This window comes from Peromyscus eremicus, chromosome X (assembly GCF_949786415.1).
Source record: "Peromyscus eremicus chromosome X, PerEre_H2_v1, whole genome shotgun sequence".
NCBI classification, from domain to species: Eukaryota; Metazoa; Chordata; class Mammalia; order Rodentia; family Cricetidae; genus Peromyscus; species Peromyscus eremicus.
The window spans coordinates 104,270,693-104,295,646 of record NC_081439.1 but is presented as its reverse complement, the minus strand read 5'-3'; the positions used below and the strand labels follow the sequence as shown (position 1 = coordinate 104,295,646).

Genomic DNA, 24,954 nt, shown 5'->3' with positions numbered 1-24,954 from the left:
AAAATGTCCAATAAAATTTTAAAGAGACCACCCAAGAGCAATAAGAAGTTCTTGAAATTCAAGGACAACTTACAATAGGAATGCAAGTTTTACACAATCTAAAAAAAAAATGTAGGCTGTTACACTAAAAGTGGTTTAAAAAATTCTTTGGAGGTGGATGCTTGCTATATACTATAGGCTGAGTTGGAATTCATTATGTAGCCCAACTTGGCCTGGAACAAAAGAGCCTTCAGACATTGTCCCTCAAGTACTAGGATTACAAGTGTATGGCATCACAAACAGCTAAATTTTCTAATCAAATAGTACACTAAGAACGTATTCAGAACAGAGCATGGGGGCACAAGCCTATAAATACCAGCACTCAGGAGGCTAAGGCAAAATAGTCACTAATTCCAGGCCAGCCAAGCTGCACATTCTATCTCACAGAACAAAAGAGGGGAAATCAAAGTCAGATACACACACATTAATAATGTGATATTGTAAATGTGCTAATGGAATGTCAAGAGTAAGGTAAGAATAAATGTTACACTGGAAAAGTGAAGACAGTACCTAAGAATGCTTTTCAAAACAGTGACATTTAGAGGTTGAAGAGACAGATCAGAGGTTAAGAACACACACTGCTCTTATACAGGACCTCTGAGTTTAATGTCTAACATTCTCATCACACAGATCACAACTACCTGTTACTCCAGTTCTAAAGGATCCAATGTCTCTGCTCTCCCGGGGGACTTGTACTCAAGTGCACACACCCACACACAGAAACACATGTACACATACACATAATTAAAAAGTTTTTAAAAGAGTGATTTTTTTTAATTCAGTCAGTCCTATTGATTTGGAAGAAAGAAAAGAAACTATTCCAAGCATCTAAAGAAACAAAGGCCTGAGCACAGAGCACATACTGTGGCTGAAAAATAGAAAGCATACCATAAGGAAATCTAGGCTGAAACTTTTGAGTAAGGAAAACCCAGTTTCTAAAAAGCAGATTTCCTTGATCAAATCTGGCCTTAGGAAAGTAACCCAAGAGTAATACACATCACCGCCCAGAGGCGGACAAGAGCTTTAGGGTATTCCCCGGGGAGGTAACTAGAAATGTCCCCTGGAGCAGACAGAAACAGTTCGTTCAGGTTTTTATTTTTACTTTTTACTTATCTTTCATCTCATTGCTGGGGGCCAAACTCAGGTCCCTGTACAAGGCAGGTTAGTCTAAAAACATCTGATGACCTAAGATAGTCAACTAAAGCCCAGAAGACCAGAGAAAACCAGAAGCATCTACTTTGCTGTGACAGTAACCATTGCAACACCACATGTGCTGCTGAGACCTGAGCACCAGTGTGACAGTATGAGGAAAGTTCGACAGGGCTTTAGAAGACAATTAGAGCATACAGCCCTCACAAATGGGATTAATGGTCTTATAAAACAGGTCCAGAGAGCTGTCTTGTACCTTCCACCAAGAGAGGACACAATGAGAGGAGTCTATCTATGAACCACAAAGAAGGCCCTATAGACATGAAAATCTTCCAGTGCCTTGATCCCAGACTTTCTAGACTCCATAACTTGAGAAATCAATTTCTGTTGTTTATATGCTATGTAGTCCGTGTTATTTTGTAGTAATATAAATGAACTAAAACACCGAAATTGACAAAAATAAAGGATACCAGACAAAAAGCCTGGACTTGTATCTTAGTCAGTGGTAAGGCCATTTGCTTAGCACACCCAAAGTCTAAGGATTGATTTCCAGCACTGACCAAAAAGAAAACGTGTGTGTGTGTGTGTGTGTGTGTGTGTGTGTGTGTGTGTGTGTGTTAAGGTGTTTAACTAATTAAAACAACATTATAAAAAATAACAAAAATAAAAAAGAAAGTAATGAAGTGGAATACAATACAGCCGAGAAAAACATATCTCATTTGATAAAACTAATGCAAAAGGAGATCTTAACAGAAGTGGGTACTTTTTAAACTAATAGAGTAACAAAATAAAACAGTATATATATGCCATGAATGACAGACAACTCATCCCAACACAGCAAAAGAAGTGTACTCAAATTATAATTTAAAACATTAAACAACAAAACTTCTAAGCACTAAACATAACTACAGAAAAATGAACCTGTGGACTATGAATTAAACTGCTATGAGTTGATCTAAAGGCACAATGGCTAAGCATTTTTCTTTTGCATGTGAAAATTTTCTTTACTACTCCCAACTGATAGTTTACATCTTAATTACAGAGTCAAATACTTACATAACTATAAGCAAATTTTGCATTTAAGTTGATTAATAACATAAAGCCTAAATAACTACTTCCCAAAAGCTATCCTTGTGCACCTAATACTGACTAACGTTAATTATATGAAGTTAATTCCCTATAACATTAAATTAATACTTGTATGAAATACATATATTCCAGGTAGGGTATGATGGCATATGTCTATATTCCCAGCTATTAAGGAGGCTCAGATAGGAGGATTGCTTGAGCCTACTAAAATTCAAGACCATCCTAACAGAGACTCCATCTTAAAACAACAGCAAAAAGATAGTATATATTCCTTGCATATTTATTAAGAATCAGTTAACTAAATGGCTAATAACATTAGGTCACTCAACTAAGAATTCCATCTATCGTGGTTCTAATAAAAGTTGGCCTGATAGGCTCCTATATTTGAGTGCTTGGTTCTTAGTTGGTGGAACTATTTAGGAAGGAATAGGAGGTGTAGCCTTGTCAGAAGAGGTTTGCGCTGGAGGTAAGCTTTGAGGTTTCAAAACTTCATGCCATTTCAAGTTGGCTCGCTTGCTCCCCACCCCCTCCCACATGCCTTGTGCTAGTGGATCAGAAATAAGCTCTCAGCTACTGCTCCAGTGCCATGCCTACCTGCCTGCTGCCATTCTCCATGTCATGGTGGTGATAGACACTACTACCTTCTAAAACCATGTGCCCTGAATTAAATTATTTATTTTTTGAGTAGCCTTGGTGATGGTTGTCACAGCAGTAACTGTCACACAGATTGGTAACTAAGTCACCAATAAAACTCAACTGTTTTAATTTTTATTTTATTTTATGTGTGTTGCCTGTGTATGTATATCAATAATGTGCATAGAGTGACAGCAGAGGTCAGAAAAGATCTTCAGATCCCTTGACACTGAAGCTACAAGTATTTGTAAATCAACATGTGAGTGCTAGTAATTGAACCCAGGTCCTCTATGTGCTCGTTTGAATTAGAATGGCCGCCATAGGCTCATAGATTTAATGCTTGGTCACCAAGGAATGGCACTGTTAACAGTTGTGTAGCCTTGTTGGAGAAAGTGTGTCACTGGGGGTGGATTTGGGGGGTTTCAAATATTCAAGCTAGGCCCACTGTCTGTCTCTTTCTAGCGCCTTCAGATCCAGATGTAGAACTCTTAGCTAGCACGACTGCCTGTGTGCCTCCATGCTTCCTGACATGAGGATAATGAACTAAACCTCTGAAACGGTAAGCCAGCCCCAATTAAATGTTTTCCTTTATAAGAGTTGCTGTGGTCATGGTGTCTCTTCAGAGCAATAGAACATTGACTAAGACACTCTGCAAGAGTAATAAGTGCCCTTAAACACTAAGCATCTCTCCAGCCACCAAGACGTCATTTGTTAATGGCAGCTATATAAATCCTGGGGAACATGAACCTTCATAGACAAATGTATACAGTATTCTGCCTGCATGTGTCCCTGAAGGCCAGAAGAGGGCACCAGATCTCATTACAAGTAGTTGTGAGTAACCATGTGATTACTGGGAATTGAACTCAGGACCTCTGGAAGAGCAGCCAGTGCTCTTAACCTCTGAGCCATCTCTCCAGCCCCATCATTTTTTTTAACCAATTAATTTTTTGCCTTATGTCCTTAAAACTTAAAAAATGGCTCAAGACACAGCTTTGCCCTGAGGTTGCAGTTGAGTGGTAGAGGGCTCATTCAAGCACCCAAGAAAACACACACACGCACGCACGCACGCACGCACGCACGCACGCACGCACACAAAGACATAGAGGCCTAGAGATGTAGTACAGTGGTTAGAATACTTGCCTAGAACATAAATGGCTCTGAGTTTGAGTCCCAGCAACCCCCCCCAATAAAAGGTATTATAAATACAATCACAGTTTTGTATTTATTAAAATACAATTAGAAAAATCAAGGAAGGGCCAGTGAAATAGTTCAGTGAGTAAAAGTGCTTGCCATGGAAACCTACTAACCTGAGTTTAATCTCTGAAACCCACAGTAGAGAACCAACTGCTTGCTTAAAGCTCTCCTCTGACTTCCACATGTAGATCATGGTATACACACACCGAAGCATGCCATACTTAGACACAATAATAATAAGTAAAATTTAAAAGATGTCTCAGTGGATAGAAGCATTTGCCAAGCAAGTCTGGCCATGTTAAGTCTGCTCTCCCAAACCCCATAAAGATGAAAGGAAAAGAATGAGTTCACCAAGCTACTCTCTGAACTCCACATACCCGCCATCGAGCACATGCACACATATATGACACAGGCAAACATACATACACAGGAGGCCTATTTTAAAGAAAACCAAAATCAGGGCAGTATTTTATATGTTACTAGAGTTTAAAATGCACAAATATGTTACCTGCATAGCACTCTTGCCCATTTTAACAACTTCAAACAACATCATGTTTTCCACTCCATTCTGTTGATGATGACCATTCATTCGGTTTGGGCCAGAAGGAGGTTTTCCTCCTCCATTTCCACTTTTACCCTTTTCTGCTGGACCTTTTTTGCCTTTTTTACAAGTCTGCACAAAAAAAAAACAACAAAAAAAAACAGAAGTTGATTAACTTGTATCTCTCTTAGTATCCTTGAGAGTTCAAAACAAAAATACCAAGAAAGCTGCTGATTATGTTTCAACTTGAACATATATAGAAGAATGACATCCAAATACAAGAAAGTTACATAACAGTTATAGCCTTTGTTTTGTTTTCCATGAAGCTCATATTATTTCTTAACTTTATTTATTTACTTATTTTATGCCTTTGAGTGTTTTTTCTGCATGTTTGCATGTGTACCATGTTTGGTCCTGGCGCCTATGAAGGTCAGGAGAGGGCTTCAGATCCTCTGAGACTGGAATGAGTTAGTTATGAGCCACCATGTGGGTGCTGGGAATTGAATCAGGGTCTTTTGTAAGAGCAGCAAGTGCTCTTAACTACTGAGCCAACTCTCCAGCCCAGAAGCTCATATTATATTACAGAAGATCAAAGCCTTTGATGACAAACTGTAAGTCAAAATTTCTACTCCTATTAGCTGAGTAATTCTGGACAGTTACTTATCCACATATTACTCCAGAAATTTTTCTTTCCCATCTGAGCATAGTGGCATAGGTTATAGAATCCAGCATTCAAGAGGCTGAAGCAGGAGGATCAGGAATTCAAGACCAGCTATATAACAAACAAATTCAAGATCAACCTGGGCTATATGAGGCCTTGTTGTGGACGAGGAGAAAAGAAAGGAAAGAGGGAGTGAGGGGAGGAGAGGAATAAGAAAGATAAACAAAAGGAAAAGAAGAACATTTTCTAATTTGTAAGGTGGAAGAAGAAACTATGCCTACTGCACAGAGTTGCTGTGATGATGAAAACAAAGTATTCATTACAAATATACTCAACACACAATAAAGTCAAAACTAATTGCTATTGTTATCACTTCTGCTTTAGAAGAAATTCAGTAAATGTTAACTTAGATTTAAATCTACTAGAATTAAATCTACTGAATTTGATTTAATTTTGAAAAACAATGTCCTATCACAGCATGAAAAGCAATCAAAATATCAACAAAGTTTGGAAAAAACACCACAAAAATAAAATAAACCTCTTCACGTTTTTTTTATCTTAGTCTGCCATGCTGTGTTAGGGTACAGAATAGAGTAGATAGCTAGAATAACCCCTTGTAAGGTAATTTAGTTCAACAACCTAACTTATTTCTTGCTGCCAGCTTTAGAACTCATTGCAATATTCTTTCAATTTTTACTCTATTTTATGTACAAGTATTTTTCTCACACATATGTATGTATGCCCACAGATGCCAGAAGAAGGTATTGATCTCCTCAGTCGTGAGTCACCATGTAGGTGCCAGGAATCAAACCCGGGTCCTCTCCAAGAGCAGCCAGCGCTCCTAACCCACTGAGTCATCTCTACGGTCCCATCACTGCAGTCTCAAACAAGTGTTCGTGAAGAGTATAAATCAAACTATGAGATTCTTGTCCTGGGTCAACTCTCGAACACCATGAGAATTCCATTAATGATCACTACAAGAAAATGAAGCTCACTTACAAGGAAGCTGTCAGTTTTGGGAGTAGGAGTTTCCTGAATCAGTAAAAAGGTTCCCCATATAGAGGCACAGAAATGGTTCACAGAGTAAAACACTTGCTGCCAAGCCTGATGACCTGAGTTTGATCCCCAGGATTCAAATGGCAGGAATGAACAACTCCTGCGTCGTCCTCTAACTTCCACACATAAATAAATAAATATGTACATGAACAAAAATGTTAAGGCTCATCGTGTAACTTATGAAAAATACTCCCGTAACTTTTACACCTTGTTAAAGAAAAAGAGCCATTCCTAGTACATTTTCTTTTTACTAACTGAAAATTTCATACATATATGTTTTGTTCCAGTTCACTCCAACCCCCTACCCTTTAATGCTTCCTCTATTCCTCCAACCACTTCCCTCTCCTAATTACATCTGTTCTCTCTTTTTCTTAACACATGGAGTCGACTTAGTGCTGCCAGTATGTGTATGGCTCTAGGAAAATATACTGGAACATGGAGAGTCTCTCAGAGGCCAAATCCCTATAGAAACCTGACTCTCGCTTTCCCAGTAGCCATCAATTGCCAATAGCTCCTCAGCTAAGGGCAGAACATCACAGCCCCCTTCTCCATCCATGCTGGGATTTACTATGACCTGATCTTGTGCAGGAGATAAAAGTAATCAACAATCTTACCCTAACTCATTTTTTTAATGTGTATGAGTGTTTTGCCTACATGTATGTCTATGCACCACATATGTGCCTGGTACCCAAGGAGACCCAAAGCGTGTCAGAACCCCTGCTTCTGAAGTTCCAGACAGCTGTAAATCACCAAACCTTGGTTCTTCGTGATAGTAGGAGGCAAGTGCTCTTTACTGCTGAGCCATCTTTCCAGTCTCTCTAAATCATTTTTAAAGTGCCAGTGCCAAAATAAAATCTTTAAAGTAAATATTTTCAGACCCTTGCATTTGATGATTTCAAAGTGCCATTTAGAGAGAGATATACATTCCTGTGATCTAGAGAGCAAGGGTCTGCAAATTTTCTATTAAGTAACAGTAAACATCTTTGGCTTTGTGGACCACTGTGCTACTTTTTGTTTCTATTGCTGTGATAAAAAAAGGAGGAAGGTTTTATTTGGCTTACAACTCCAGGTTAAAGTCCATTATTTCAGAGACATCAGGACAGAAACCTCCCACAGTTAAGAGCAAAGAAAAATCAACACATTCTTGCTCTCAGCTGGCTTTCTCTTCTCTAACTTAGGAAATAGTAGCATCCACAATGGGCTGGGTTTCCCTATATCATTTAACAATCAAGAAAATTTCGCCCAAACTTGCCCACAGGTCAACATAACTAATTCATCATTACTACTCTTTTCTCAAGTCATTTTAAGAAGTATCAAGTTGACAGACCTAACCAACAAAACATAGCCACATATCATAGATTCTTTATTTTTATAAGACATTAAAAATAAGCAATATTTTTATATCATGGAAAGTCTAAAAGCAAGCCATATTCTGCAATTTTCTGATCTACACTCATGCCTACAGATTTATTTCCAGACACTCTGTATCTTTGCATATTACCTTACAGAGGGTCCTTTCTAGTTTTGGTCTGTTGTTTTCTTTTTGGTGTTGCTGTTTTGTGGTAATGGGGATACATTCAGAGACTCTCCATGCAAGGCAAGCACTTATCACTGGAGTACATTTCTAGCCCTTTTGATTATTAATTTGAAGCGGGATTTTGCTGAGTCATTTTTTAGGCTGGTCTTGGAAGGCAGTAAGCATCCCATCCTGTAATGAACTTGCAATCCACCTGCTTTAGCCTCCTGAGTAACTGAGATTAGAGGCATATGTTACCACACCTAGCAAAAATCACACTATGCTTAATAATTATTTCAATAAATAATTTCCATAATTTGAAGTGTTGCCGTTAGTTAATTTTGTTAAAAGAATCAGTCTTTGTGAGCCTGAATCATTAATTCCTAATTCTAAAATGAAAGGCTTTTACACTAAGTAAAAGAATTTCAGAGATAAGGATAAAAACAACTATAATGAGTATACTGTAATATGTTTTTTAAAAGTTAATATTAACACAAAGCCATATACTTTCAAACTGTGTTATCATGTGTGTAAATTTGATTGGTCAGTACGTAAAAAATAGTACAATTAAAATGCTTCAATGCATTGGCTGTGCTTTGAGGAAAACACATGGTAAAATAACAAATACAGGAAAAGTACAGCTTGATATAGTCACATACACCTGTAATTTCAACACTTGAAAAGGCAGATCAGAGGCCAGCCCTGGCTACAAAGGAAGTTCAAGGCTATCACGGGGTATATGACACTAAGACTGTCTCCAAGAGAGATGGGTCAGGGACAGAAGAGGAGGAAGAAGAAAAATACTAATAAATATGAAAAAATTTCTTTTAAAAAAGACCTTTGGCCGGGAGGTGGTGGTTCATGCCTTTAATCATAGCACTTGGGAGGCAGAGCCAGGTGGATCTCTGTGAGTTCAAGGCCAGCCTGGTCTACAGAGAGAGATCCAGGACAGGCACTAAAACTATACAGAGAAATCCAGTCTCGAAAACAACGCCCCTATCAAAAAAAAAAAAAAGACAGACCTTTGGAGGTAGCATCATAAGCTATCAATAAAGAAATAGATTCAGATCATTTAACCATTGACTATCTCTAGACTTCAGTTTCAATCTATAAAATATTCAAGTTTTATAATTCAGACTTTTTAAATTATGTGCCTATCTGTGAGTGGGTAAGTGAACATGGATGGGGGTGCCTGCAGAAGCCAGAGGCACCAGATTCCCCTGGAGCCAGATTTACAGGCAGCTATGAGTCACATGATATTGATTCTGGGAATCAAATCGGGGTCTCCTCCAGAAAAGAAGTACACACACTTGTAACTACTGAGCCACCTCTCCAGGCTCAAGTTTTATAATTTAATTTGATATTAAATTAGGTTATAATTATATATAATATATTCATGTATACATATATACTAATTGTTACCACAGCACCTAAAACATACACAGAACAGTGTTCAAATGTAGTTGCTATTATTATAATAAATCCTTGATCTGTCCACTAACACTTCACCTACAGCACTGGCTCTGAAAAGTGAAAGAAGCTATATCACAAAGAGAAAAACTTTATAGAGGGGTTTGGGGTATATCACAACAGAAAGCATGTTTAATGTGTATGAGAGCCCTTGACTCAATCCCTAGCATCACCAAAAAAAAACCCCAACAAGACAAAAGAAAACCCAGAAAAGTCTTTAGAGTACTCTATTCAGATGCCATGAAGAAGGCCCCTTACCTCAACCTGCAATTGTAATCATAGGCAAAAGTAGACTAACGAAAGCTATTTAATAATGAATAATCATATACTGCTCACTCTAATTACAGATGTTTGTTTTCAACAAGTTACCATTTCCATTCATATCCCTGTGCTTCTCTCTTAAATCTCTATTTTTTAAGGAACTAAGCACACAAAATTAGTAACAAATTCATTATGTGCACTGTAAAAAATATTCCAAGATCTTGTGAAATAATTTTTGTTCCATGTATAAAATGTGTTGTTATAAAGTCACTAAATATTACAGTTACAGTTATATTCACTGATAAAGTTGTTGAAAATTCTCATTGAGTTTGGGGTACACTGAGTTATAACGCTGAGTTATAGTTTGCATAGTATGGTTCCATTTAAACAAAATTCCATATGCAAGTATACACACACACACACACACACACACACACTGTGCTGGCTAGTTTTATGTCAGCTTGACAAAAGCTAAGAGTCATTTGAGAGAAGGGAGCACAACTGAGAAAATGCCCCAACCAGACTGGCCTATGAATAAGCCTGTGGTACATTTTCTTGATTGATGATTGATGTCAGATTGCCCAGCTCACTGTGGGCAGTGCCACCACTGGGCTGGTAGGCATGGGTGCTGTAAGGAAGCAGCCCAAGCAAGTCAGTAAGCAGGACTCCTCCATGGCCTATGCACAAGCTCCTACATCCAGGTTCCTGTCATATCTGAATTCTTGCCCTGACTTTCCTCAATGATGGAGTATAATGTGGGAACTCTTAAGCTGAAACAGAAAGCTTCTCCTACCAAACTGCTTTGGGTCATAGTGTTCTTTCACAGAAGTCAAAACCATAGATAAGGTGTGCACACACACATATAAGTTATTTTAAATGTCTAAATTATAAATAACCTCTGGATCACAGGATTATGGGGAAAGTTCATTTCATAGTTCTATACAGCCTAGACTTTTTCGAAATAAGTCATTAGAAAATCACAATCTAAAATTCATTTTGAACTCAAACATGATAGTACACACGTATAATCTCATCACTTGCAAAGAAGGTAGGTCAGAAAGGTTACAAACTCATTCCAGTCTAGGCTACATAGACAGCTCAACGCATGCCTAAGCTACATAGTGAAACTTAGTAATAAAAACAAAAACAAAACAGAAAAATAAAAAACCCACCAAAATAATTTAACAACTTACCAAGTTATCCACAGCTATCTGGCTACTTAGTCATACTCTAAATTTTCTATTCTACCAAAAACTTAACTTTGTTAGTTTTCATCTTTGACATTATTTACAAAGAATAAAATGATTTTCACTAATAGAATAGACATAATGTGGCTATATGTTACATGTTATATATACATGCTATATGTTAAATCTGTAGGGTGTATCAGAAGAAGGAAGTTTATGTATTTTTTGTTTATATTTGAAGCAACACAACATTATAATTGATTTACAGGGAAATCAAACCAGTTGAGATACCACATTTTGCTTAGCATACTGTACTTTATAAAATGAAACAAAAATGCATCATTAATTTCATGTATACTATATACATACTTAAAAGCTATTTGGTCTGAAAACATAAAGAACCATGTATACTCAGAAGGTTTGTCATACAATGGAGACCCCAAAACAAGCTGCATTTGAAGGATGAAATTCTTTCAGAAGAGCACACATGCATACACACACACACACACACAGACACACACACACAGGCATACACACACCTTAAAAAAAAAACAAAGTCACATAAATGATACATACTTTGCCTTTGCCTTGCTTCTGATTTTTTCCTTCAATGTCCTCAAAATCTGTGTCAGAAGAAAAATGTGTTTCTGACTCCCTATGACAAAAAGATAAGCAAATATTTTAAACCTTTCTTAGAAAAGTAGATGATGTTTCCAATTTTTTAACATTCTTAAATAAAAAAGCATGATTGAATTATTACAAATCAGTAGTTCACAAATAAAACAAAGTTATTGATGTGGAAAAGGGTCCTGTGGTGAAGAGGTGGTGGTGCACGCCTTTAATCCCAGCACTCCGGAGGCAGAGGCAGACAGATCTCTGAGTTTGAGGCCACTCTGGTCTACAAAGTAAGTTCAAGGACAGCCAGGATTACACAGAGAAGCCCTGTCTCAAAAAGCAAAAACAAACCAAAACAAAATAAAAAAAAACAAAAAAAGCTATTTTGCCATGCAATATTAAATCATTAAATAATCTTAGCAATATCTGCAGATCCTCTGACTTCTACTTTACTCAAAAAAATATACATAAGTATATAAAATATATACATAAGTATATATCAGTACAAACGTGTATTTCTGAACACACATATATATATACATATATATATATACACACACAAAAAAAATCAATTGAAATATAATAGAGAACTATGCTAAATACTCAAAATCCTTAATGAAGGAAACAGGCAGTGAATTAATAAGGAGAATCAATTCTAACAGTGATCTTGTAGAAATAATATCTCAGTCTTCTCATCTATAACACAACATACAATATATACGGGAAGAATAAAAATCTTCCAATTCTCTTCAACCTCCAACAGATAAAACTACAGTCCTAAAAACCTAGCCTTTGTTTTTATTAGGGATGGGGATACTTTGTATAACCTGGATTTTCTCACACACACACACAAACGAAACTGGTTTAAATTAAATTAAAATTTAATTAACATGTGTGGATCTTTATGCTGTGTGTATGTGATCATGTATAAACTAACCCTACCCAATTTAAATAGTTAAAGCAAGATATACATTGGTATTTACATAACACTAGGTTTTATAATAAACCCCCCATGAAAGATAACGGTTATAGTCAGTTCTGCTTAAAATAATGGTACCAAAGGGAAAGACTATCTTTACGAAAGTAACCCTTCCCTATCTATATTTCTTTTATTTCCATTTTTATTCCTGTAATATTTACCAGCTGTACAGACACTGTTGAGATAGAAATACTTCATAAATCTAGAGAAAAGTTACTATTTATAGCACTTACCTACAAAGTAATTTAAACATTGTACTGAGGATAGTGGGAATGCTATGTAATATCATATTGAAAGGAAATGGTCTGTAATAAATACCAGTTCTGAGAGTTGATCACCAAAAACTCAATAACTACTATAATCTTAACCATGAAATTTAAAAGATGGTTCTCACTGATATTCTTCTATAAATACATATAGTTCAGCAAAGAAATTAAAAACTTTTTAAATACCTTCATACATAAATTATATTCTTTTCTCTCCAGATACTTGGGCAACACCAACTCTTGGCTCAGTAACTGCTAAAAAACTGTGAACATTAGTATTGCCAATATTCCAATGGTCACAGAAGAATCAAAGACCCAATAACATTCTTATTCCTCCAAACTATCTAAACCACAAGAATAAGTCATAGAAGTAAAAAACACTCTGAAGGCAAATTGAGTCATCAAAATGGGAACTGAAAGTAAGCCCCAAACAGAAAAAATAAATTCTCCTTAAGTCTGTCTGAACTCTATTGTTTTCTTATGTTTTAAGACCAAATGAACACTAAACTACCATAGGTGAAATGACATATTAATTAATATGTTGACAAAAACCAGTTAGATAAGTTGTCAATGGTTGGAAAAAGGACTCACCCACTAATATCAGAGAGCTGAATCTTCTGTCCTTCACTAGCCCTAACATCACATATCTCCAAGCAAATGCTGTTTATTCTACTCCCACCAATCCTCATTATCCATTATCCTATTGCAGATCTATATTATTTAAAGTATTCTACATGAATATTCTAATCTATAATAAAAAAATTTAATGATTTTAATTTTGATGTACATAAGAAATTGCATATGTTTTGCTTTTTAACGTTAAGAGCTCATAAAAGCAGGAATACCTGTCTTAATTCCTTACACTGTCCTATACATCTTTAACAAGAATTTGCTATTGGGGGATTGCTTTATTTTTGTAAGCAAGCCCTCATTATGTAGCCCAGTATTATCTCAAACTCTCAATCTTCTTGCCTCCACTTCATGAGTGCTGGGATCACAGGTACGAAGCACTAAACCTGGCTTAGTAACTCCTTTAACAAAAAAGAATTCAAGACTTGGAATATGTCTCACTAAAGATGCTATTTTTCCATAGAAACCTTAAAGTATAGCCAATATACACTGTGATTAAAATATCACAGTTTGGGCTGAAGATATGACTCAGTTAGCAGGATACTTGTCCAGCATGCCCTAGGTTTAATGCCTAGAAATGCATAAAAATGAGCATGGTAGTATATGACTGCAACCAAAGAACTTGAGAAGATAGGAGTTTCAGGAGTTCAAGGTCATTCTAGGCTACATAGTAAATTTGATGCTAGCCTACCCTACATGAAACTGTGTCTCAAAACAAAAACGTAATTTTGAAGACTACAGATATAACTCAATAGTAGACAATAGTATGCATAAGGTCCTGTGTTTAATCCCAGAACCTCAAGGAAAAGTCATACTATTAGCAAAACCCCAATAGGCTCATAATCTCCACCAAACAAAAATTATTAAAAATATAAAAAGCTACATACTAACAAAGGTAGAAACTGGCTCCCATGTACAATGGTATCTACCTACTATAGTCAAAATTTTTATCCAAACATTTCTACTAAATCAACTCTCATAAAGAATCTAACAGGATTTAAAAGGAAATTGTGTTTATGTAAAACACAGCCAAGCAGATCTATGGGCAATTTAAAGGCTCACTTTTAATTCAGACACCTCATGGAACCATTGCTCTATATAAAATCAGCTACTATCCATAGGCATGTTGGTGTGCACCTTTAAACCCAACACTTTCAAGGCAGAGGTGAACAAATCTCTCTCCATTGAGTTATAGGTCAGCCAGGGCTACACAGTGAGACCCTTTATCAAAAAACCACTCACACACCCACATCTACATCTATGTACATATATGACTCCTACAGAAACAGGAGACAGGGTCTCACTGTATAGCCCAGAGAGACCTAGATCTCATTATATAGCTCAGGCTTGCCTTGAACTTGCTATCCAGGCATGGTGGCATACACTTTACTCCTAGCAAAAAGGAAATACTGCAAGAGCTATCATTCCCCACCAAAAAAGTAAATAAAGCAAAGGATAATTACAATAAAAGCAGACTAAAGGTATAGGTAGTGATTTTTATATGTCTATTTTATACGTATTAGTGCTTTTATATGCATGTATATATGCCTGTGCACCGTGTGCATGCCTGGTGCCCAAAGAAGGTGTCCCTGGAACCAGAGTTAGATAGTTGTAAGTGACCATATGAGTGCTGGGAACTGAACCTGGAGGCTCTGCAAGCAACAAGTCCTCTTACCCATTAGGCATCTCTTCAGCCTCAAGAATGTAGGTAACATTAAAGACAAGATAGGGAAATGGAAAGGTGGGTGGCTGAGTGGTCAAGTATTCAAACATCTTTTTTAGACCAATATGCATATAACTTGTTTCTGTAACAAATGATTGAGATGTCTTACCCTCATTTGATTTAAAAACAAAACTTGATATGGCAACTTAAATATGACTATATGGTATTATTCCTTACTAACAAAAGACAACATTTTGATAATATTGATATTCTCTCTCAAAACAACTAATACTATGTGGTGGTTTGAATGAGAATGGCCCCCATAGGCTCATATGCTTGGTGCCCAGTTACTGACATTATTTTAGAAGGTTTAGGAAATGTAGCTTAATTGAAGGAGGCGTGTCATTGAGGGATGGGCTTTGAGGTTTCAAAAGCCCACACCAGGAGCGGTATCTCCTCTCGCTGCTTGCTGCCTGCAGATCAGAAATGTAAAGTTCTCAGCTACTGCTATAGCACCATGCCAGTCTGCTTCCCACCATGATGATCATGGACTTATCATCTAAACTGCAAGCCCCCAATTAAATGTTTCTTTCCTAAGAGTCATGGTGTCTCTTTCATAATAGTTATGGTGTCTCTCCACAGCACAGGACAGTAACTAAGGCATACTGCAATACCAACAATGGACTCAGAACTGCACATCAAAAAATTATAGTAGAGGCTGGAGAGATTGCTCAGTAGTTAAAAGCATATAGTGCTCTTGCAGTGTTCACTTCCTAGTAACTCCAGCTCTCTTCTGGCTTTGACAGGCAACTGCATGTACATGCACATACCCACATACAGACAAATGCACATACACATAACTGAAAATAAAATAAATATTTGTAAAATAATAGTATTGTACCATATGTAAATTTTAAAAATAGATTCAAAGTATTACAGAAGTACTAAAAAAGTTTAATGAGTAATGATTAAAAAAAAATTTCAAACCATACATGATAACTATAAGATCTCAGGAGAAGCAATTTAATCAAAATTACCGTACCAATTTTGTGGGGAAAAACATATTTAAATGTTATTACAATATAATGTACTTACTGTAGTAGATTAAAATCAGTTGGTATTTCTGGAGCTGCTATCATTTCTTTATCATCTTCTGGAACACCCCAATGTCAGAAATATATTCATATATTTATATGAGTAAAATGACAGTGTGCTTCCTCTAAGAAAGATGTTTCCTTTAAAGAGGAGAAAATATTCATTATAAATACACCACAAACATCAAGAAATATCCATAGTCAACAACTAAAGTCCCCAGTGTCTCAATGTGTTTTAGTAAATAAGTATTTTTTGTATTTTGTTCTCTTCCATTTGGCTGGATATTAAGATCTCTTACCAAGCCGGGTGGTGGTGGCGCACGCCTTTAATCCCAGCCCTCGGGAGGCAGAGCCAGGCGGATCTCTGTGAGTTCGAGGCCAGCCTGGGCTACCAAGTGAGTTCCAGGGAAGGCGCAAAGTTACACAGAGAAACCCTGTCTCGAAAAACCAAAAAGATCTCTTACCAGAACTACAGTAATAACATAATAGAGAGGTTTGTGCCATACATAGTTTTCTTTAAAATATTTCATGACTCTCTAGCCTCAGGCTTGTTCATGCTTGCTCGCTCGCTCTCGCTCCCCCCCCTCTCCATTAATCTGCTCATATACATACAAATTTATGCCAGGCAGCAGTGGCACATGCCTTTAATCCCAGCACTCGGGAGGCAGAGCCAGGCAGATCTCTGTGAGTTCAAGACCAGCCTGGTCTACAGAGTGAATTCCAGGACAGCTAGGGCTACACAGAGAAACCCTGTCTCAAAAAACAAAAAGAGGAAAAAAAGAGAGAATGTTACTTATAGCTAGCTATGGTGGTATTCACCTATACCCCCAGCAGTCATGAGTTTGAGGCCAGCCTAGTGTACATACCAAGAATGTATCTCAAACAAAAAGGATGACACTTGTAACCAAGTGCATGAGAAAGGAATTACTTTCTAGGTTTGAAGGCCACAGGTCCATCTCCTAAATGAAAGAATAATCTGCTATGAAATGACTGGTACATAACAAAAGGGTAGGGTGGTGGGGCAACAGGCTAAAGCTAATGTCTGAATGTCTTACTCTAAAAATGTAAAATCTCTATTACTTATTATTATTGTGCATATATGAGTATGTGTCACATGTTGAGTTCAGAGGACTTCTCTGTGGTGCTGACTCCTCCCATATTTATGTAGGTTCCAGAGATCAAACCCAGGTTGTCAGGTTTGAACATCAAGTGCTTTTACCTGCTGAGCTATCTAGCCTAACCATACTTCATTTACAGCTTGGTTGGTTGGTTGGTTGGTTGGTTGGTTGGTTGGTTGGTTTTGAGACAGTACCTCATATATCCTATACTAGTTTCAAACTCCCCAAGTAGCTGAGGATGACCATGAACTCCTGATCCTCCTGACTCATTTCCCAAGTACTAAGATTATAGATATACACCATACTTGATCTTTTATAGCTTTCAGTCTTATGATTTGGTTTTGATTTTGTCTTTACGAGAGAACCTACTTGGTGGTCACCTAAAGTAGATGAGGGCCTGTGAGATGATTCAGTAGGTAAAAGCACCTCCCACCAAACCTGATGATCTGAATTCAATCCCTGGGACACATGTGGTGGAAAGATAAAACTGACCACCTCACACTGTCCAACTACCTCCACATATGCGCCAAGACATGCATGCTCATACCAACCCCCACATAGTCCTACACACACATACTTGTAAATAGATGTAATAATAAAAATAATTTTAAAGTAGGTAGAGCTAAATATATCTTATAAATGCTCAAATATACCATACTGGTGAAATTCCAATGACCTTTTCCAGTAAAATAGACTCAAGGGGAAAAAAGCTAGGTGTGATGCTACACACCTATAATTCAAGGCAAAGGCAAGGGATATTGTAGTTCCAGGATAGTCTAGGCTACACAGTGAGTTCTATGTCCACAGACAGAAAGAAAAGGGTAAGAAGAGAAAAGACAATAAGACATAAGAAAAGGAGCAAACAATTTCCCCATCAATTTATCAACTTCATAACAAACATCAATTGCTAAATATGTGTTCAAAACACTATTTCCTAGCTTACACTATTGTCAGGGTAAAATTTAAAAAAAAATCTTTACAAGAAGTATTTATGTAGCATGAATGGTGCTGTGTGCCTGTAACCACAGAACTTGGGAGTGGAGGCAAGATCAGAAGTTCAAGGTCATCTTTGGCTAAATAGAGTTCAAGATTAACTTGCCTACCTGAAATTCTGTCCCAGAAAAGAAAAAGAACATTCTGTGGACAGCAATATAACAAATTCACAGTGCAAAAATCATTGAGTTTACCTTCTATCTGAAAGGTCCTCATATTGTAAAATCTTAAATTATACCTACTATTAGTGTGGTCTCCCTTATGCCCTAAACTACTGTTCCCCTCCAAGACCATTAAGTGTTAACCAAGCTTTTATTACTGTACCTACATAACTGTCTAATAGTCTGTAATCACATATAGAATATATCTTTGTCTTCTAATATCCTAGATAATGTTTAAAAAGAAAAAGTATATTATATTTTAAAGGAATTGTAAAGGCACAGACAAATTCTCAACCAACACTTCAGGACATTAGGGTAGTATGATTTCAAAAATACATAGTAAGTAGCCATCTATGCTGTCACTACATCTCTGAGCACTTCACAACAAACACTGTGGGGCCAGAGTTATTGTTCAATGATAGAGGTGAACAGAACAATGATCTTTCCTATGGAACTACCTATACAAGAAATTGGAAAACATTGATTTCTATAAGAAAGCATATACCTTTTAAACCTAAAAATGCCAAATTCCATATATTTTGGAAATGTTGTGATATACATATATGAGACAGGGTCTCACTCTATATATCCCTGGCTATCCTGCAAGAACTCATAGATGCACCTGCTCCTACTTCCCAAGGGCTGGGACTAAAGTTGTGAGTCATCATGCCCAGGAGTTTTTGCTATTTTTAATCATCTGGTTAACTTATTAGCTAACTTAATAAACATGACAAAGTTGCTTTGGGATTTAGAAGAGAACACAGGTGGGTACAGTTGCCAGTGGGAATGTTTTCAGAAATCAAAGTTTCAAAAAGCAAAAAGTTGAGAACATTTCTTTTTTATTTTAAATGTCTACACCTGCATGTAAATACAACTTGCTTTTCCCAAAGACAGATTACAAAATTTACTAAATAATGTCTTCATCGAAGTCTGGTGGCATAGGTCTGTAATCCCAGTACTCAGATGCACAAGGCAGGAGGATCCCAAGTCCAAGGGCACCCCAGACTTGACAACTTAGTGAGACCCTGTCTTAAAATAAAAACTAAGAAAGAGGTCTGGGGATATAGCAGAACATTTGCCTAGCAAGTGCACAGTGTTCTGCTCAGTCTCCACTACATTGCCTCTCCACCAAAAATGTCTTTAAATATGCTTGATTCCATTAGAATTAAGAACATGTAATACTTAAATAAGAGTATAAGAGATTAAAAGGCCAATCATTTCTGGACTACTGTAGGTTATTAATTTAAAAAAATATATATGCTCAAAGATCACAAGGTGGAGCTCTCACCCAATATCAAAGAAAAAGTTTGAGGTCTTAATCACATATAGAGATTCTCTGTAACTCCTATAAAGACATAGTATCCCAACACTTGGGGAAGACAGAGCACAGACATGAAGTGTGCATTACGTCGTCTCCGTGACTATTTTCCATGGAAGGGCCATCAGCAGCAACTAGCTTCTGCATCTATATTTAGTGTACATTTATGGGTTGTTATTCCAGTTTAGATTATAAGTTAAATTTAATGACAAAAACATCTTCTGGGGCTGGTTTGCACTACACAACAGGGTACTTGTAGTCCATCTGCAGCACCACAGACAAACAGACATGGCAGAGTGGGGGGAGGGGAGGAGGACTTCCAGTTCTGTGCACATGAAGAAACTAATTCCTGAAATAAATCAACACAGATAAATAAATAATTACATCTTCAACTACAGAAACGGATTTGTAAAATTCACTTCAATTGTACGACCAAACTGAAGCAAGCAAAAAAAAAAAAAACCCACAAAAAAAAACACAAAAAAAAAAACAAACTGCTATTGTGTGACACTGTTTAAAAAAAAAATCGGAGTAAGTTTAATTATCCTTGTAGAATAATTGTTTGAAATGACTTTTAATTCAATCCCAAGCGGTCCAAATAGAGTGAAGAGACACAGGACTAACACAGTCACTCGGAATCCACAGATTACTGGGAAATATGGTAAAGAATACCTAAGCAGCTGATGTGTTAATTCAGCAGCTGAAACTGCAAGTTCATGCACACAATGTCGACATCTTATCTTAGTGCTCCTCCCTGAAGCCACAGTCTTCTACTCACTAATATCATTATCTAAGCTATGCATACACTCTTCCCAAATGCCACTGACATTATAACACAAGCACTCAAAATTACAAATTACTTACATGTCCAACCATGGATTAGTGACTGTAAGTAATGAAACATTCACACAATGAAACTACTTACGACTTTGTATCAATGTAGATAAAATTTGATACATTTAAAAACTATACACTATAAACTGCATGTAATACTAACAAGAGAAAAAAAACAGGAAATACGAAAAAGAAAGAAAAAGCAAAAGGAGCTAACATATCAGAGTGACCAACATGTGAGTGGTTTTTCAACTTTTAACTTACAGTCTTATTGTTAGTACAAGAAGAGTTAAATTGTGAAAGAGAATTGGTTTTTGGCCTTGAAGGGAGCCCACAGAGAACTGTATCTATCAAAATTTCTACAAGGTCCATACACAGTGGCATAGCCTGTCATCCTAGTACCAGAGGGACTAAAGCAGAAGAAGAAAGAACACAAGTTTAAGGCCATCTGGATATATAGCCAGTGGAAATTTTTTAAAGCTGAAGAATTACAAGACTATGTTGCTGAAATCTGATTCATTCTAACTTCAGGCCCATAATCATAAAAAGTTAAGCACATAAGAACTGATTCCTATCATCAACTTTTCTTTCTTATATTTGCCAAGTGTAGATTAGCAGGGAATAGAAACTTCTCTTGTGGTGGTGCTAGAGATTTAACCTAGGGCATTGGACATGACAGACAAGCACTCCACTAAGTTGTTATCTCCAGTCCAGAACAGAAACTTCCTTACAGAAGACTAACAGGAGCAAAGGTTGGTTTCCTTTATATTAGCCTAGCTATATTCTGAAGTCTGTCAGTTAATCTGATGTTGATTAAAACAGGAAAGTTACCATCAATTCTATGTTAAATGTCATATGGCAGCTTTGCATATACGGGGTAAGAAACGAAAAGCTAACCATTTAAATTAGATACAAATACATACCTTTAAAAGGAGAAAAAATGTACTGCCAATTTGATGATTAATGATTAATGACCTTTAAATTTTATTCATTTCAAAATATTTTTCTTCCTTCTAGCAGGCTCCCTAATTTGTGCCAAATTCTTCTGAGTAAATAAGACTGCAAAGAATGACAAATTATGCAATGATAGTATGTACTCTGACCAGTAGTAAATTCTGAATCTAGAAGTTTCTTGATAACACATTGTAGCTACTACATACATTATTTGCAAATGTACTTTCTTTTCTACAAAGTGGATCAATCCTAATGAATCCATAAGGGTAACTCATGATCCAGAGTGCAGAAACAGGTAATCTGGAGAAGATATACTTTAAAGAAATCTACAAAGAATCAATGACATTTCCTAACTCAAGAATAAACCCCGTATCTACACTTACAATCTTTAAAAGTAGTAACAAGGAAGTTAAGACTCCAAAAGAAAAAGGCCTTTCTAAAATAATTAAGTAGATAAACTAAACACACTAAAGGTCTCAAGACTTCAAAACTAACTTTTATGGAGCTGGAGAAATGATTCAGCAGTTAAGAGAACTTGCTCTTGCCAAGAACCTGGGTTTCGTTCCTAGCACCAATGTCAGGAAGTTCACAATTAATTGTACCTCCAGTTCCCTTCTGGTCTCTACCAGAATCAGGCATGCATATGGTGCACATAAATACAATATAATAGTCTTTAAAGAATAGCTTTTTTTTTCAGAAGGAAGGGAAGGAATAATTGAGGCAATTTACATAGATACAGTATGGCTATACAGAAACTAAATAAAGCCATACAGAACTGGAAACATGTATGTAACTGTGAACTTTAGTAAGAATTAAGTACTATTTGGTTTGTGTTTAACTAAGGGAGTAAGAGACAGGGGTTCAACAAGACAAAATGTCTAACTTATTCCTAAAGACCCAGTACTCTGAGTTTATACTCAACTGTAAACAGCTGCTGATTCCTCCAAGGATTATGCACTGTCTGATATATACTTGTTTTATCTCCCCATCTCAGAAACTGGAGCCCTGCATATGAACCACACAAAACAGTTTCCATGTATCTTTGAAGTTGGTCAAACTTAAAAGCTTTAATCTGTTATTTAATTTTAAGTCTGTTAATTCCCCAGTTTGCTCTAAGAAACTACAGTGAACTAGAAATCATATGGTTCTAATAAAAAAATAACACAAGCAAAATATTAGTTTCATCATATATTATCACCTTAAAATACTTTCTCGGGGCAAGCCTAGTATACTGCACATGCCTTTTATTTCAGCACTAGGAAGGTAGAGGCAGGCAGATCTTTGTGAGTGCAAAGCTAGCCTGGTCTACATAGCAAGTTGCAGGCCAGCCAGGGCTACATATTGAAACTCTGCTTCAAAAAAAAGAGAAAAAGAATAATTTATCAACAGCTAATAATTGTGAAAAAAAAGTCAATGCCTATTCATCACTGTTTTGTTATAGCCTGGATCTCAAATGTCCCCCAAAGGTCCATGTGCTAAAGGCTTGGTAGTAAGAAATAAGTCTTATTACCAGGTCTTTAGGTCACTGAGGGAGTGGTCATCAAAGGGGATGTAAATTAAAAGACAATAAATTCAATGTGCAAAATAAACCACTTTATGTGCAAAATAAACCACTCTCCTGGCACTCTGCCTTTAGGCTCATGTTGAGGTAAGTGGTTACTCTGTCATGTTACCATTATGATGTGCTACTTCAGCACAAGCCAAAAGTAACAGCACTAAACCATCATAGACAACCCTAAAACCATTAACAAAAATGGAATTTTTCTCTTTAGAAGTCAAATACTTGACCATTTTGTTATAATATCAGAAACCTCACTAAAACATCAGATATATTTTGCTTTTTTTTTGTTTTTGTTTTGTTTTTGTTTCTTAATTAGCATACAAAGTAATGGGCCTCATTGTGCCATTTTTGTACAGACTTTGTTCTTGGCAATCCATCTCCTCCGATCCCTTGTCTGTACCCTTCCACTTTCAGTACTCTGCTTTCTTTCACCTTTTGTGTCACGTGTTTTCTATTAAACCTTCCACTTCCTTGAAACTTCATCCTCTCCCTCAGTATATGACCTGTCCACACCTACACATACACATATGTATAAATTAAAACCATGAGAATGCATATGAGAGAGACTATGTTATTTTGTCTTCCTAATTCTGGATTTTACCTCACTAAATACCATAATTTTCATTCTCTCCTTTATACTGCAAATATTCCGTGAAATCAGAATTTAGATTTTGCTTGAAATCTAGGTAAGATTATTTTGTCTTCATCTACTTTGCCATTGGATCTGCTGTTACCTGAAATTTTCTGTTGAACAAGTAGTGTCCAGCATGAAATAAGTAGTCTAGCAATGCCATGTTCTGCTTGAATAATACTGTATATCCTTTATTAGGGTTAACATTTCACTTTGAAATACCTTGTTTCAAATTTGATGTTTATATCTGTAGATATCCATTATCCTAGCTAATTGAAATGCCGATACCCACTATAATACACACTTGTAGTAGTTTATTTAGAATGTCCTAGCATGTTGGAGATGATGTTAATGTGATACATATTTAAATTAACTAAGTTTAAAAAGCAAAATATGCCGGGCGGTGGTGGCGCACGCCTTTAATCCCAGCACTCGGGAGGCAGAGGCAGGCGGATCTCTGTGAGTTCGAGGCCAGCCTGGTCTCTAAAGTGAGTTCCAGGAAAGGCGCAAAGCTACACAGAGAAACCCTGTCTCGAAAAACAAAACAAAACAAAACAAAAAAAAAAAAAGAAAAGAAAAAAGAAAAAAAAGAAAGAAAAAAAAAGAAAGAAACAAAAACATTGATTTTACCTACTCCCAATAGATTCCATCAAAGGCTTCCAGGCCAATTACCTAGCATATACAAGCCCATAGATTCAATCCCTAACACCCCAAGAAGAAGCTAAAAACTGAGGGCCATGAGAGGTTGTACAGAAACCTAATACAGTAGAAGCTTCTTAAGATATATATGTATATCATCTAAATGGAATCACCAAATAACAGGGGAGACAAAGCCCCATTTAGACAGCTCGCCAAATGAAACCTCCAGAGCCAGGAATTGACCAAGGGGGCCCCATGGAAAGCCCCAAACAGCCCAGGCAATTGCCAAGGCTATTGGATTCTCTCCACAAACTAAGAATAAGGCCCTATTGTTGAAAACAGCATCTACATAACTCATTGAACACATGTCAAGCTGGTGCCTTCCTAGAGCCTTCCCACCTACTAAGTGTCCGTGGTACTGAACTTCTGCTGTCAGAGGAGACAGGTAAACACTAACCCAGTCACCCTTCGATTACAGTGGTGACCCGCCTGCAAGATACGCTAGCGCTGGGGCTGGAGAGATGGCTCAGTGGTTAAGAGCACTGACTGCTCTTCCAAATGACCTGGGGTTCAATTCCCAGCACCCTCCTGGCAGTATCTGATGCCTTCATACAGACATACATGCAGGCAAAATACTAATGCATATGAAATAAAAATAAATCTTTAAGAACAGATGGGCCGGTGCAATAGTGGCACAAGGCT

The 24,954-nt window shown here is 36.9% G+C and overlaps 1 protein-coding gene across 3 annotated transcripts in view; it reads right to left on the bottom strand.

Annotated features, from left to right (window-relative positions):
- The window catches only part of Stag2 (STAG2 cohesin complex component), a 138,448-nt gene that overhangs the window by 66,054 nt on the left and 47,440 nt on the right, over window positions 1-24,954 (bottom strand). For all 3 annotated transcript variants that reach the window (XM_059250391.1, XM_059250390.1, XM_059250392.1), the window contains exons 2-4: window positions 16,045-16,184; window positions 11,373-11,451; window positions 4,613-4,777 (exon numbers count right to left, since the gene is read on the bottom strand). In XM_059250391.1, coding sequence (XP_059106374.1) covers window positions 4,613-4,777; window positions 11,373-11,451; window positions 16,045-16,088 — 288 coding nt within the window. In that variant the 5' untranslated portion in view covers window positions 16,089-16,184. The remainder of the gene's footprint in view (window positions 1-4,612; window positions 4,778-11,372; window positions 11,452-16,044; window positions 16,185-24,954) is intronic.